The following is a 14805-nucleotide window of genomic DNA, read 5'->3' as shown; positions in this document are numbered from 1 at the left end:
ATGGGTAAATAAAATGTATCACACAATGGATGTTATTTGTCAATAAAAAGAACTAAAGTGCTGATCCATGCTACAACACGGATGAACCTTGAAAACATTATGCTAAGTGAAAGAAGCCAGTCACGAGAGATCGCATGTAGCATGACTCCATTTGTATATGAAATGTCCAGAACAGGCCAATCTATAGAGGCAGAAAGTCGATTAGTGATTGGCTAGGCCTGGGTGAGGAGGGAGTGAGGAGTGACTGCTAATGGGTTAGGAGTTTCTTTTGGGGTGATGAAAATTTTCTGAAATTGATAGTGATAGTCGCACAACTCTAAATATACTAAAAATCATTGGATTTTACACTTTACATGGTATATGAATTACAAATCAATAAAGCTGTTATTAAAAAAGAAAAGCCTGGATTCCCTAGGAAGTGCAGAGAACACTTCTATTCTGAGAGTCAGAGATGATATCGAGGGAAGAGGAGTGAGCAGGAGAAGCAGGCTCATCTTTCTGCCCCGAGGGCCTTCTTCCTGCTCAGATGGGACCAACTGCTCTCTCAATTGGCCAAGCAAGCAAGCCAGGAGTTTCACAAGTTTTGATTTCACTCAGCAAGAGGCTTCCAATGCAACCCTTCCCTCCTGCTACCAGCCTCAGCAGAGAGGAACCGGAGGCGAATGTGCGCCCACCGGGCCCCACGGGTGCCAGGCCGGGCCTCCCGTTAGGAGGATGGCACCTCCCATGTGGAGCACAGCCAACCCCATGAAATAGGAACTTTGGGTGACGATCTCCTTTAAGCCTGTTCACCCCAGGGAATTGCGTACGATCGGCCCCAGTTTACAGATGGGGAAGATGAGGCTCACCACCTAGTGCATCGTGGAGTTGGTATTTGAACCAGGTCTGTCAGTCTCCTAAGGTCACATTCATTTAGACGTGACCTTTACTGTACATTTATTTTTATGTAAGACAGGTATGTTTGTTGTAAAATAGATCAGAAAATAAAGAGCTGCATGAAAAAGAAGCATCACTGTTAATCGCACCACTCAGAGTTAGCTGTGCTTAACGTGTTGGCGTCTTTCCTCCCGTCATTTGACTGGATGTGTGTGATAATTAAAATGATCTCATAAGCTTTTCTTTATGTTATCAAATAGTCACCGAAAGCATGATTTTAAATGGCTGCTTACACCCCATCTTATGGCTACACCCCCCACTTCCGTTCTGCTCCCCTCTGCTGCCGGGGCAGGGGTCCCAGACAGTGAGCCAGACCGCAGCTTGGTCAGCAGACCCGAGAGTACAGATAATATTTAATAATAGAACTCAGGGGCGTGAGATGTGGTCAAGTGGGCTTATCACAAAAGAGCCGCCTTGGAAGTTTCCAGAGAATGGCCTCATGTCCCCTAATCACTGTTCATAATCTGGTACCAACTGTTTTTTAGCTGAAGGTGCCAGCTGCCAACAGACTGGGTGCTGCCTGCCTTTCTCCCCAAATTCAGAGCTTGGAGCAATGGCCCAGTGGTTACGGCCTGGAGGCCCTTTTCCTTCCAGCCCCCCGGGGGATAGATGATTCCCCAGTGCTTTGGATGTGACTCTGGGGCACAGCAGTGAGTCCTTCCTCTAACATTCTTTGGGGAAGGACACTTCCCATCCAGGCTCCAAGGCACAGGCTCCAGCCCTTTGTCTGGCGATGAGGAGTCGCCCATGGGACACGTCTGGCTGCCCCTGGGCAGACTGCAGCCCACTTCTGCCCACCTAGGGGCTGACTCACCAGCAGGTGATGAAACCCAAGATCACGGCTTGGGTTTGCACTGGCCCCTACTCCAGGGGGTTTGATTTCTTATTTTCTAACCACAAGCATCTGCTGACAGGCTGCTCAGCATCTTCTTTCGTGGGTCCAGTGTCACCTCCCAGGCCTGATGGGGGCCTAGAGAGTAGGGTGCAAGGCAAAGGCTCTGGGCTTTGCAGGCGCTGGCCAGCTGTGTGACCTGGAAGAAGCCCTTCACCCCCTCAGAGCCTCAGTTTCCTCACCTTAATGAAGATAATAAGTACCACAGGCATTTGTTGCAAGGAGTTAGAAACTTGAGGGATAAAAGGTAGAAGCAGCTTGGACTCCGGAGTTGGACTGTCCAAGACCAGCTTCTAGCTGTTCCCCACACAAGCTCTGGGACTTAAATTCACAGAGCCTCCAGTTTCTTCACCTGTGAAATGGGGTAACAGTAGGAATACATTTGTAAGGATTAGGTGACTTAATGAACATCAAGCACTTCAAAGAGGACCTGGTGCGTGGTGAGTGATTGGTACAAACCACCTGGCCGGCAGCAGGCCTGCGGTATGTAGTTGCAGATGTTAGTAACATCTGTGGTTCCCTGGGGGGAAGGCAGGGTGAGGCGCGTTCAGGTTTCACTCCTGCTGGAGTCTGAATGCCACCGCCATCCTGCAGGATGGAAAACCACCCTGCAAGCACTTGTTCCAGCTTGTTTCTGCCTCACAAAGAAAGCGACTCTAGTTCTCCTTTATTATTTGGAATGAGAAAACTTCAAAGGCAGAAAGAAAAAAAAAGAGACTTTCTAATTACCCAAAATCTTAAGCCAAAGTCAATGAAAAACATCAATCTTCATATTCAATGTTTGTGCTACTTTTGTTTCCCCAACAGTCAAGGTAGAAAATCCGAGTGCACAGAGATGTCAATTACTAGGGGCGGGGCTGCGTGCTCCTCCCCCAGAGGGGGCCGGGAGGAGCGCAGACAGTGCTGGTTTCGCTCTTGCGTTCTCAGGCTGGGTTTCCTTGATGGGGTCATGTAGCCTCTAACTGCCTTTGTTCCCTCACCCGAAAACGGGGCTTACAGTACCCACCTCAGAGAGTGGTGAGGATAAACGAGGCTCCACATGAAGAGTGCTTGGTCATGGCACATGGTAGGTCCTTAATTAATGGCAGCTGTTTTTATTACATATGCAAAATCACCTTACAGGTCAAGTACACTATTTAACAGTGAAATGGTTTTCTTTTCCTTGCTTGGAACGTGTCCTACCCAACCCAAAGTTAACTCCTGCAGTTCCCTCAGCTCTCAGCTCAGATACCCCTTCCTTCCTTGTTACCTAGTACAGGATTCCATAGCACCAGGTACCGCTCCAGCATAGAGCTTGCCACAGTTGTAGTTTAGTATATGATCATACTATTAAAAATATTAAGGCACATCTTTCATTAGGCTGTGAACTCCATGCAGGTAGTAATCGTATCTCTTATTGCCCACTGTATCCCTAGGGCTTTGCACCCTGCTTGGATCAGAATGGAGGCTCAATAAATAATACTGGATGAGAGAGAGAGAGAGAGAGAGAGAGAGACATTCAACCTCCAATCCCAGCTGGGGAGAGCAAAGTTATAATTCCAGGTGCTCATGCTTAGCCCTTCAGTGGTGGGGACTGTGACTTGTCCCACACAGTGATGAGCATGTAGGTAGACGGTGCTCAGAAAATCTCTCCTGATGGATGACAGATGGGCTAGAGTTCTTTTCCAAGCTCCGCCATTTTGCTACTATGTGCAATTTGGACCATCGCTTAGCTTTTCAAGACTTGCTTTCTCTATTTATAAAATGGGAATGGTTGTTTGTTTGTTGAGGGCCTATTATGTTTCAGGCACTTAGTAGATTATTGCAGTACTGCCTTGCAGTTAGTCCTCCCCAAACCCTGTGAGGTGGTCATCTTTAACTAACTCATAGATGGGAAAAAGCAGACTGGGAGATGAGGGGACCTTGACAGAGGTGGTCCAGCCATGGGCAGCAGAGGCAGGAATGGAGCCAAGGACTTTTTAAAGCGAGGACCACAGTCTTCCTGTGTCCCAAATCATCACCTGCCCCCTGTAACTTACACCGTAAGTTACATTAGCGAACACATGCAAATGCCTTGCTCCAGGGAGGCAGGGGAAGAGTGTGGGCTCTAGATTCAGGTCCTGGCTCTGGCACTTACCTGGCAAGTCACTTTGCCATTCTGAGCCTCAGCTTGTTGTCTATAATTTAGGGATAGCAATGGCACTTGCCTCGTAGAGTTGTTTAGAAGATTAAATGATATAGAGCACTTAAAATAGCACATAGAAAGTACTTCCTAAATACTAGTTGCTGCTATTGTTGTCGTTATTAAAATTCCTGCAGGGAGCATCTGCCCAGCTCAATCTGTGGTGAACTTAAACAAGAATTGCTTTTCTTCATTTACTCACTTACTGGGCAAACATGAGTTGAGTCCCTATCGAGTTTCGAGAACATGCAGGGCCAGAGGGGCACGGGTGAGTAAGGCAGGGCTCCGGCTCTACTGGGGAAACAGCTGCAGTGAGGTGGGAGGGGGGCTGGGATTGCCCTGAGTAGGCTCCGTTCCTCATCTCTCTGGGGGAGTCAAGGTGGGCTTCATGGAAGAGGTGATCTTTGGCTGAAACCTAGATGAAGAGAAGGAATAAGGACAGTAGTTGGTGAGGAAGGGGCAGTCTGAGCAGATGAAATGGCATGTGCAAAACCATGCAGGCCTGAGAGATCATAGAATGTTGGAGAAATAGCAGACTGTTCGATATGATTGGAGCACTGTGTGTGTGTGTGTGTGGTGTGTGTGTGTGTGTGTGTGTGTCTGTCTGTCTTTCAGTTAGAGATGTGTTGAATTCACCTTGCTCATGGGACACCCAAGTGCAGAAGCTTCTTGGGTGACCACATACGTGAATCTGCAGCTCAGGAGCAGGTCTGGGGCTGGAGATGAAGACTTTGGAGTGATCAGTACATATATTTGGTAGCTTGAGCCCTGAGAGTAGGTGACATAACCCATGGAGAATGTGTAGAGTTAGGAGAGAAAGGCACCAAGAAACCAGCGGATCCCCAATATTTGACTTTCCGGAAGAAGAAGAGAAGCCCACCAGCAGAAACTGGGAAGGAATGGCCACAAAGGTTGCTAAGAAAGGAGACAGTTTTTGAGAAGGAGGAAGTGAAGTGTATCACTCACTACGGAGGTGAAGCAGGATAAGAACTGAAGAGTGTCTGTTGGGTTTGGCAATTGGGTGGTCAGTGGGTACCTTGGCAAGAGCAGTTTTGGTGGAGCAACAGGAGAACAGAAAACAGATTGCTATGCTGTAAGGAGTAAGAGGAGGTTGAGGAACTGGCCAGCAAGTCGACCCTGCTGCTGGAGGAGCTTGGCTTTGGTGCAAAGCAGAGACACCATCTCATTCATTGACTTAACTTCCAGGAAACACCAAATCATCCATATCCTGGTTCAAATTCCAGCACTACAGGCCATGGTTTGGCCCTAGAAGTGCCCTCTGATGTCTCCTCTGCCTATCCTATCCTCTCTGACAGTCCTCCAGAGCCCAGGCCAAGTGCCACCTCCTTAAGGAAGCCACTCTACCTGCCCTAGCCCTTTCTGTGACTCTGGTCACTCTGAAGGTTTGTGTCTTCCAGTCTGTGTAAGTTCTACACTTCTGAGTATGCCCTCAGTACAGTGCCCTGTCTTACTAATCAGTTCGTTCTGTTGGCCTTATTTGTCAGCTACCTTAAACCTCTCTGAGAGTAGAGACTATCTCTGAGTATTTGCTGAGTGAACGAATAAATCATTGATCCAGAGCAAAGGGCCTGGTCGAGGATTATGTCTAAGGTGGGTGAAGCTCGGAAAATACCTGTGAGATTCATCCTCCCTAGTAATCTTTTATTGCCACTCAACAGAATTCCTCTCCCCACACCCCATAACCCATGTTACCAGAAAGGCATATAAGCTTCTAAACCCCATCGCAGCATTGAGTTTTCATTCTGAAGGCTCTTGTGTGTATACATGGTAAATAAACTTGTATCTTAAAAAAAAAGAAAGAAAAGAAAAAGAAAATACCTATAGAATTTAAACAAATGGACTTTTACTCTGGCCTAAACTCAGTTAAACTTTCCCCAAGGGTCGAGTTCAAGTTTATTAGTCAATTGATTAATTAATTCAGCATGTAATTAAAAAAATTTCTTCTATGACCTGGGCTGAGTTCTAGGCAGTGAACAAGACAGACAAGGTCCCTGTTGTCAAGAAGTTTACTTCCTATGGGGGGAGACAGTAAACAAGAAACCAATAAATAAACAAGCTCATATCATTTTGGTAAATTCTCTCATGGGAATACATGGAATGATGTGGATCAAAGTTACCAGATAACGAGGGGGAGTGGCAGGTCAGCTTCTTTAGAAAGAGTTCTCAGAGAAGGCTTCTCTGAGGAGGTGACCTTTGAGCCAGTACAAAGGCTTTTGCTTGGCCAATGGAGCTGGAACCAGTATGACAAGGGTCACTCGTTCCAGGGAGTTTGGACCAGTAGACAAGAGCCTGACCATGGGGGGCCTTGCAGGCTGTGGTAATGGGTTTGGGTTAATTGCTAGACTTTGAATGGGAAGTGTGGGGACAATGGGCTCTGATGCATGTTATCAAACATGGTGGTGGGGCCAGCAAGGTGGCAGCAGAGATGGAGAGAAGTAGATGGATTGGGATGTACTGGAGGTGGGAGGTGGGCAGGGGAGGTACTGACTGCAAAGACATATTCCTTTTAAGCTTGCTGAGTGTTCATAGTCTCTGGGATAGGGGGTCCCTGGAGGGGAGGGGGGACATCTCACTGAGGAAGCAGGAAGAACACTGAACTGGGAAGCAGGCTATCTGGGTCCAGTCTGGGGCATCCTTCCACATCTGAGACATGGGTCCTGGACTGGCTCATCTCTAAGGGCCCTTCTGGATCTAGCACGTCAGTCATCTTGGTCTATGTCAGTTGTTGGGGCATACGAATGGGGAAGTGTCAGAGGAGCTGTTGTCAAGGCTGATTTCACAGAGCAACGGCACAGGTCCCTATCTCCACCTCGGATGGTGTTAGCCCTTTTGCCACCTCTTATCTCCCCATGGGGATGTTGGCCAAGCCCATCTGGCAAGCAGTTGATCAGCCCCAGAAGTTTCTCTGAGGGCAGGGAGAGTCCCCCTGAGCAAAACTTGGAACTAGAAAGGGCTATTTAGCTTCTCATACCCTGAAGGAGAGGGAGGTGGGACCTCTGGTCTGAGCCTAATGTCTCTTTCTTTCTGTCCATCTATATCTGCTCTGCTGTCCCTGGGTTCCTTTCCAGCAGGTCTTCAGCCCATCCCTTTGGGACCCTTCTCTGCCAATCCCTCCACCAACTGCACCAACTATAAATTTCATCCTGGGAAGGAGATGGGACTTGAGGGCTGTATTAGTCTTCTATGCTGCATAACAAATTGCCACCTGAAATTGAGTGACTTCAAACAACATAAGTTTGTTAGCTCACAGGTCTTTAGGTCAGCGTGTGGGCACATCATGGCTAGGTTTTCCGCTAAGGGTCTCATGAGGCTAAAACCAAGGTATTGGCTGGGCTGCATTCTCATCCAGAGTTCAGGGTCCTCTTCCAAGCTCAGGCAGTTGTGGCAGAATTCTGTTCCTTGTGGTTTGTAGGACTGAGGTCCTGGTTTCCTTGCTGGCTGTCGGATGGGGCCGCTGTCAGGTCCTCGGGACTGCACACATTCCTTGTCATGTGGCCTTCTCCATTCTCAAAGCCAGCAATGGAGAATCTCTCGTAGGCTGGATCTCCCTTGTGCCTGGAATCTCTGACTTCAGAAAGAGAGTTCAGTCCCCTTTTAAGGGCTCACCTGATTGGCTCAGACATACTGTGTATATTCTCCCTTTCCTAAAGTCAATTGTGCCATATAATACAATGTGACCACAAGAGGAAAATCCAGCCTATTTGCAGTCCCAGAGATTATGCAGTATGTGTACACTAGAGGGTGGAGATCTTGGAGGACATCTTCAGATTCTGCCTATCACAAAGGCCAAACAGGACTTTACTGGTGAAGAAGGGTGGGAGGTCATTCTTGGCCATATGTTGTTTCTGATTGCAGAATTCATGGTCCCTGGAGCCTATCCTGAGTGCTGAATAGTGTGGCTGCGTATCTGGAGCTGCAGTTTTCTGCCTTGAAGCTGCTGTGTGTTGGGAGATGGGCATGGGAGGGACATACTCAGAGTTCTTTGGTATTAGACACCATTGTCCAGGTGACATCTGCTCAGTGCCTGGTGCACACACATCATACACCTTGTGCAGCAGCTCATACCTGTGAGTGCCAGGTCTGCCTCTGGACAGGTTGTACCAGATGCTACAGCAAGCTCTCCCACAAGCCTAAATTTGGGATGAGCCCCTGAGGGTGAAATTAAGAAAGATTAAATGCAGAGGTGACCTGTCGGGGTCTACCATGGGAGCACTCTTATTGAGTTGGTTGATTGAGTCTGTCTAGGGCCATCCAAGCTCTATAGTAACTTTAGGGGTAGAAAGGGGGATTCCTAAGACTAGGGATCCTGCAATGTTGATTCAACACTTCTTGGGGAAGAAGACAGGTCTGAGGCTGAAGTTGAGATATTGGGCATCAGGCGCCCCTTGCTCAAATGCACTGGACCCCAAGACCTCTAGCTTTCTGCTCCCATTCAAACTCCAGGTCTACTGAGCACATTGTAGCTTGTGATGCAGGGAGAGAATGTGCTGATTAGCAGGCCCAGGCAACCACTTGTGGGTTCAGGTCAACCTAAATTATGTCATTGGCACCAGAGGTAGACATTAGTCTCCTGAGAATTTGATTAACGTGGGTTGGCTACAAAGACCCTGATCACTTCTGGGCCTAATAATATAAATAGCATTCATTTATGGAACAATAACTAAATGCTGGCTCCTGTGCTAAATGTTGTACCAATCAGCGTTCTTAGTGGCAGGCAACAGAAACTCTCCTTGGCTAATTTGAGCAGAAAAATGAATTTATTGAAAGGAAATGGGATAGTTCATAAAATTGCAAGAAGGGCCAGAGAACCAGACATGGGGCCAAAACTGGGCTGCAGAATGGGTCTGGGGAGGGTCTCACTGCTGCTGCTGAGATGCAGACCCTGTGCCTGGCACCCAGCATGTTGTAGGGCTCAGACCCTGGGTCCATCCTCTAGCACGGTGAGCACTGCAGCCCCAGGAACTTGAGCTTGTCATCACCACTGCCAGATAAATGTCTTCTTGGCCCCTGTTTTTTTGGTTGTTGCTCCAGATTGAACGTCTGGAATGGATGTTTCTCTTTGACGGAGCCTAGTCACATGCCATAGCTGCAAAGGAGGCTGGAAATCTGTTTGGTATTTTGTCTTCAATAGTGAGATTTGCATCCCCCACCAAGATATTTAGAAAGAAGAATCTCAGAAACCACAGGAAGGGGTGAGGTGGCCGGACAGCTCACAGGTACTCTGCTGCCTACGCCTTGTCCCATTTGTTCCTCTCACCACACTGTGTTGTAAGTATTGTTATCTCCACTTTATAAATGGTGATAATGAGGTACAGAGAGGTTAAGGAACTTGTCCGGGGTCACACAGCTATTAAGTGGTACACCCAGACACCTTGAGCCTGACTTGGACTGTCTGACTCCAGAACCCGCACTCTCAGCCACTGCGCTCTACCCCCCACCGAATGTTGATGAAATGGAATTTCCAGGGTCACTAAACTGTGGATTTCAGACCCTGGATTGTGTAACCTAAAAGACAGACTTTGCTTAGCGGTGGGGTTGCCAGAGTAGCCAACTGGCTTCCAAGAATGGGCCCCATCTTGCCTCTTTCCGAGTGTCATAGCTCTGCCCAGAGCACAAGGCGGCCCTGCAGGGAGGGGCTGGGGATGGGACTGAGCAGAGCCCAGCTCAGAGCATCTGTCTGGGCTCTTTTCGAGTGTTCTCTTAGTGCTTGCTTCTGTCTTTTTCAATCAGTGGCGGCAAGGGAAGGCTATCTCCACCCTCGGCTCACGATGAGATGCACCCTTCCCCCTTTTTCCTGCCTTTTCCCAACGTGTATACTGTTAACTTTGGTTATGAAGGAAAAACACTTCCCTGTGCATATGCCAAGGTCGTCCCACTCTACACCTTTGCTCACGCTGTTCCTTCTACCTGGAGTGCCCGTGTCTTTCCCTCCTAGTCGCACCTTTCCATCCAGACAGTTCTCAGGGAGCTTTTTCTGCCCGCTTTCTCTATGGATGGACTTCCTTCTGAATTGGCAGAGAGCACTCCCAAGCTTGGGTCTTAACCCTTCTCCTCCTGTTTCAGCTGGATTTGTCTCATCTTACGTCATCTTACCAATTAGATAGTAGCACATTGAGGACAAGGACCATGCCTTACTCTGATTTCGTCTCCACCTGGACGGCATCGTTTTTGACACAAAGCAAGTATATGGGAGGGGAGAGAAGTTTGGCACCAGAGAGAACCGAGTTTGAATCTCACCTGTGAGCAATTTACTTAACCATGCATTTATTCCCTCAATGAATAATGATTGAGAACCTACTATGTGCCAGGCCCTGTACCAGGCACCAAGGATACGCTGCTGAGTGAAGCGTCTCGGCCTCTGCCATCATGGAGCATATCATCTAGGGAGGGAGATGGTTGTTAATCCATTAACCAGATAATTTCACCAAAAAGGTAAAACAACTACCTGCCATAAGGACAAACCCTGGAGCTACAAAATGGCACACGGAGGGGAAGCTGCTCCAGTGTGGGCAGTGGGAGGGGGGACAGGTCACAAGCCACCTTGAGCCTTAGTTTCCCCACTTGGAAAATGGAGGTAGCAGACACCACGCACACTTGGTATTTTTAGAGGATTAAATGAGATAATACTTGCCACGCACAGCACTTAAAACTGTGCAGTAAGTGTTACCATAATGAAGGCTGGTAGGTGGCCAAGTGAGCGGTGAAGTCGGGAGAGAAAGGGGTGAGGCACACGTGAGCATTTCCTGTGCTTGGAGAGCCCCGGGACAGTGATTCCCAGATCTGTTTTCCATCAGAGTCATCTGGGAAACTTACAAAGTGTAGACATCTGCCTTCCACTCTAGACCTATCGGCCAATTTGAATTTCCCAGGGTGCGTATTTTAAAAATCTTTCATAAGGCCTCTTCCAAAATTACAGATTTAGCACACATGTATCATAACCATGGAAAAATGTGAAGTTATAAAAAGAAGGAAAACAACAACTTCCCTCAGCTCCCTTTCCCCTTCTCCCTTGCTCCGGAGGCACGAGGGTCGACTGTCCGGTGGGAATCATTTTCGGTGTTCCAGCTCTATCAACGGTCGCATAAAGGAAGCTCAAAGACAAGCACTCCCATGGGGTTTTCTCTTTGTAAAACTATCCTCATACAAATGTTTTCCTCTGTATCTTGCTCCACACCCCCCCACCCCACTCCATAACAGAGCAGACCCATCACTTCAGGTTTATAGATACAGGGTCAGCTCTTCCTTTCACAGCAATATAATGTTCTGTAGAATAGATGGGTCACGTTGTATTCATGGTCCAGTTCACTGTCCACATTCTTTTCATTTCTACAAACTGTCAAGTAATTTTGTACAAGTTTTCTTACTTACAGGTTCTTTTCAGTCTCCAAAGAGTGAAATGGATCATGTGTGAATTTTAACCCTAATAGATATTGCCAGATTTGTTCCTGAAATGTCTGTGGCAATTCACATCCCTACCAGTAAAGCAGCAAACAAGTGTATTTTGGAAAAACTCCCTAGGAGATTCAGAAGTGCAGCCCAGGATAAGAACCATCGGCCCAGGGCAGCTCCAGATGGGCCCAGGCTCCTGAAAGGGGTGTCAGTAGAGGATAGGCAGTGAATGAATGAGTGGGCTCTCAGGGGAAATGAAGAAATGGTTCTTATCAGCCTTCCCATCCCCTTCCCCTCTGAGGCAAACCTTCCTGGGTGGACAGAACTTCCTCCAATGCCTCTATATGTATTAATGTCTTTGTGAGATGGAGCCAAGGAGGGCCCGAGCTCTGAGGATTCCCAAGGACCCAACGCGGCTTCTGGGCAGGCAAGTGCTTTCTCTGTTGAGCTGGAGCTGACTTCAGTGGTGGTGACGGTTGGGTCTCCTGGGAGGTGCCTGGCTTTAGCTGACAGGTTCTGGAGGGTTGGTGTGTCTGCATGTGGCTTTTAGGGTACAGGTGCCAGCAGGGCAGCACATCTCATCCTCTGCCTTGCACATTCCTTTGAGGTACATGAAAGCTCTCCTTGGCTGGGGAAGGCAGATGGTGGCAGGGGGGAGTGTGTGGCTTTTTGAGCTTTGAGGAAGGGACACATTTTATAAGTGCTGTGTGTTCCTAGGAAGGCCAACGATCATTGCTCCTCCCTCCTCTCTTGTACCATAGGCTCTGAGGGACCTATTAAGTACAAACAAATAAGCGTAATATTCCCTCCTTCACTTCCAGGCCTGCAGGAAAGCCAGCCTCGGACACGTCATTCTATTCCGGAAGAGGTCTCTGCATCCTGGGTTCTGGAGCGTCCAGGGCTGGGCTCAGCTCAAGCTTTTCTGGGCCATCCTGATTTCTATTCATGCCTTCTTTTTCTGCACCTCACTCCTGCAGTCCCCTAACAGTGTGGCTGCAATGTGTGTGTGTGTGTGTGTGTGTGCGCGCGCGCGCACATTTCAGTGACAAACTGTGTTCTCCATTGTAGGACAAAGCCAAGATGAAACTCCCCCTACTTCTGGCTCTTCTATTTGGGGCAGTTTCTGCTCTTCATCTGAGTAAGTATGCTTCGCCTTCAGTCTCTGCTCTTCTATTTTGTTCCTTTCTATAGTAGACGGGGTCAGAGTCACACACCCACCCCCTTCTCTGATCATCCCCTATTTCAGAATCTCTGAACATTTAAAAGGATACGGACCCTATGGCCAGGAGTTGAAAGGACTCCTCAGGGCAGCTGTTATGTCTGCGGTCTTGGTTCTACTGTGACATTCCCAATTTTGTCCTTTCTTCGTGATGCTAATGATGGTCACAATAACAATAGCTTCCTTTCCTTTTGAGCTTACTCGATGCCGGGTGCTAAGCATTTTCTGTGCATTATCTCCTTTAACCCTTGTGGCATCCCCCTGAGGTCGGTCATGTTGTATACCCATTTCACCAATGAAGAAATGAAGCTAGTAAAAGCAACCTTGCTTTTAACCACCTTGACCTTGTGGGGGAGGTTGGGTGCTCTTCATGGAGACTTTGGTCCAGGTTCCTCTTTCCAGGCGGCATTGAGCTCTCTGGTGCCCAGAGCAAGGCGGGAGCTGCCATGGTTTTGGGAGGAACAGGGGAAGATGTGAACATGGGAAGGAAGCACATGTGGCCTTTCTTCCTGCCAGGGGCTAAAACTTCCAACTTTGAGAGCACCTTGGAAGCCAAGACACTGCCCCAGGATGGGGAGATGCCAGAACAGGAGGCCGAGGAGCCCCCTCCTGGGGAGATGGCACTGTTGGAGAAACAGGAGGAGGGGCGCTGTGGCAGTGAAGATTCCCTGGAAGAAGAGGGAGCTGTTCAGTCGGCCTCAGCCCTGGATGTGGTGGACAAGGACTTTCAGTGTCCTAAGGAAGAGGACACAATAAAACTGGAGGGCAGCCCTGGGTGCAAGACCTGCCGCTTCCTTGTGGTGACGGCTGCCAGAAATTTTAATCATGCTCAGGTGAGTGGCCTGTGGCTAAGGCTGAGGCCTGGGGGAAGGGAATTGGGGTGAAGGGTGGGGGACGTGTCTCCAGCCTTCATATCACTGGTTCTTTTCCCCACTGAGGAACCTGGGGGTGTTGGGGTGAGAGGGGAGGGCCATATGGAAACAAACAGAAATTGCATTTTGGTCTCGAGCCTTCAAATGGCTGTAGCAGAGGAGCGTGGGCATGAACTTTGGGGACTCAGAGACCCAAGACTGTGGTCATGTGAATTTATGCAGGAGGGACACTCCATTCTTCCCCTTTTATCCTGCCCTGCAGTCAACTTGCCAGAGGTGCTACCGGGGCAACCTGGCCTCCATCCACAACTACGGCTTTAATTTACAAATCCAATGCACCGCCCGCTCCTTCAACCAGGGGCAAGTCTGGATCGGAGGTGTGGCCACAGGCTGGGTAAGCTCTAAGTGGGGGGCACCTCCTGACCCCAGAAAGTTCTCAATTCTGCAGATCTGCCTTCCCTTTGTCCCTTCCCCAGCCCACCTCTTCCCCTCCTGCCTTCCCCAGGGCATCTGCACACGTTTGCACTGGGTTGACCGCAGCTGCTGGAACTTTGCATACTGGGCTCTCGGCCAGCCCTCGATCTTCAGTGGCAGATGTGTGTCCATGTATACCTCAGGTAAGACGGGCTGGGGATGAACGGTGGGAAGGCCCAAGGAAGAGGCTGACCTTTTTTGGGAGAGGCTTCCTGGGTCTTTAGACTCCATCTCTACTGAGGTGTGGAGACGGACAAGGGGAAGACCCTCCTGGGGGCAGAGCAGGGGTGGACAAGGGGCTGAAGGTACCTTCCTGTTCTGCCTTTGCAGGAGGCCAGTGGAGTCTCTCTAACTGCAACGCGTGCCTCCCCTTCGTCTGTTCCTACTGAGCTGGTTCCAGCCGGGAGTTCAGAGCTGCTTCCTCCTGGGCAGCCGCCTCCCTTCCCCTGCCTGCTGCCCCTCCCTCCAGCTCCTTGCAATAAAATTGCTTTACCAAAATGATTGGTTTTCTTCTCTGATCATTGATCCATTCTGCTTACCCTCACCCTTGACCTTTCTCCCTTGTTGTCCCTCCCGACGACACACGTTTCAGAGAAAGGGTCAGAAGTTACCACTCCTCGAGGGGAATGGAGAGTCTACGGGGCCTTTTGGAGACAGAGGAATGGGCTCAGACAGTTCTCCTCATAGAACACCCAATTTCTGGGCACCTGAGTAGCTGGTGTTGCCAGGACCCCACCCATACCTTTCAGACCTTTCAAGGTTTTAGGTGGATTCCTGAGGGCCTGTATTTGTATCTCCATGTCTGAGGGCCTTTTCTCTGTCTCCCCTTCCCCAGAAGTGT

General features: G+C 49.0%; 1 protein-coding gene across 1 annotated transcript; it reads left to right on the top strand.

The window, feature by feature from the left end:
* Positions 1–12479: 12479 nt before the first annotated feature.
* On the top strand, positions 12480–14353 carry PRG2 (proteoglycan 2, pro eosinophil major basic protein). The gene is made up of 5 exons (XM_069470621.1): positions 12480–12537; positions 13135–13451; positions 13753–13884; positions 13996–14107; positions 14295–14353. Exons 1-5 carry the CDS (start codon positions 12480–12482, stop codon positions 14351–14353), a joined length of 678 nt encoding a protein of 225 aa, XP_069326722.1.
* Positions 14354–14805: the final 452 nt, after the last annotated feature.

The sequence above is a fragment of the Eulemur rufifrons genome, chromosome 6 (assembly GCF_041146395.1).
Source record: "Eulemur rufifrons isolate Redbay chromosome 6, OSU_ERuf_1, whole genome shotgun sequence".
Lineage (NCBI taxonomy): Eukaryota > Metazoa > Chordata > Mammalia > Primates > Lemuridae > Eulemur > Eulemur rufifrons.
Note: the sequence above shows the minus strand (reverse complement) of the source record. Positions and strands in the feature narration are given on the sequence as shown.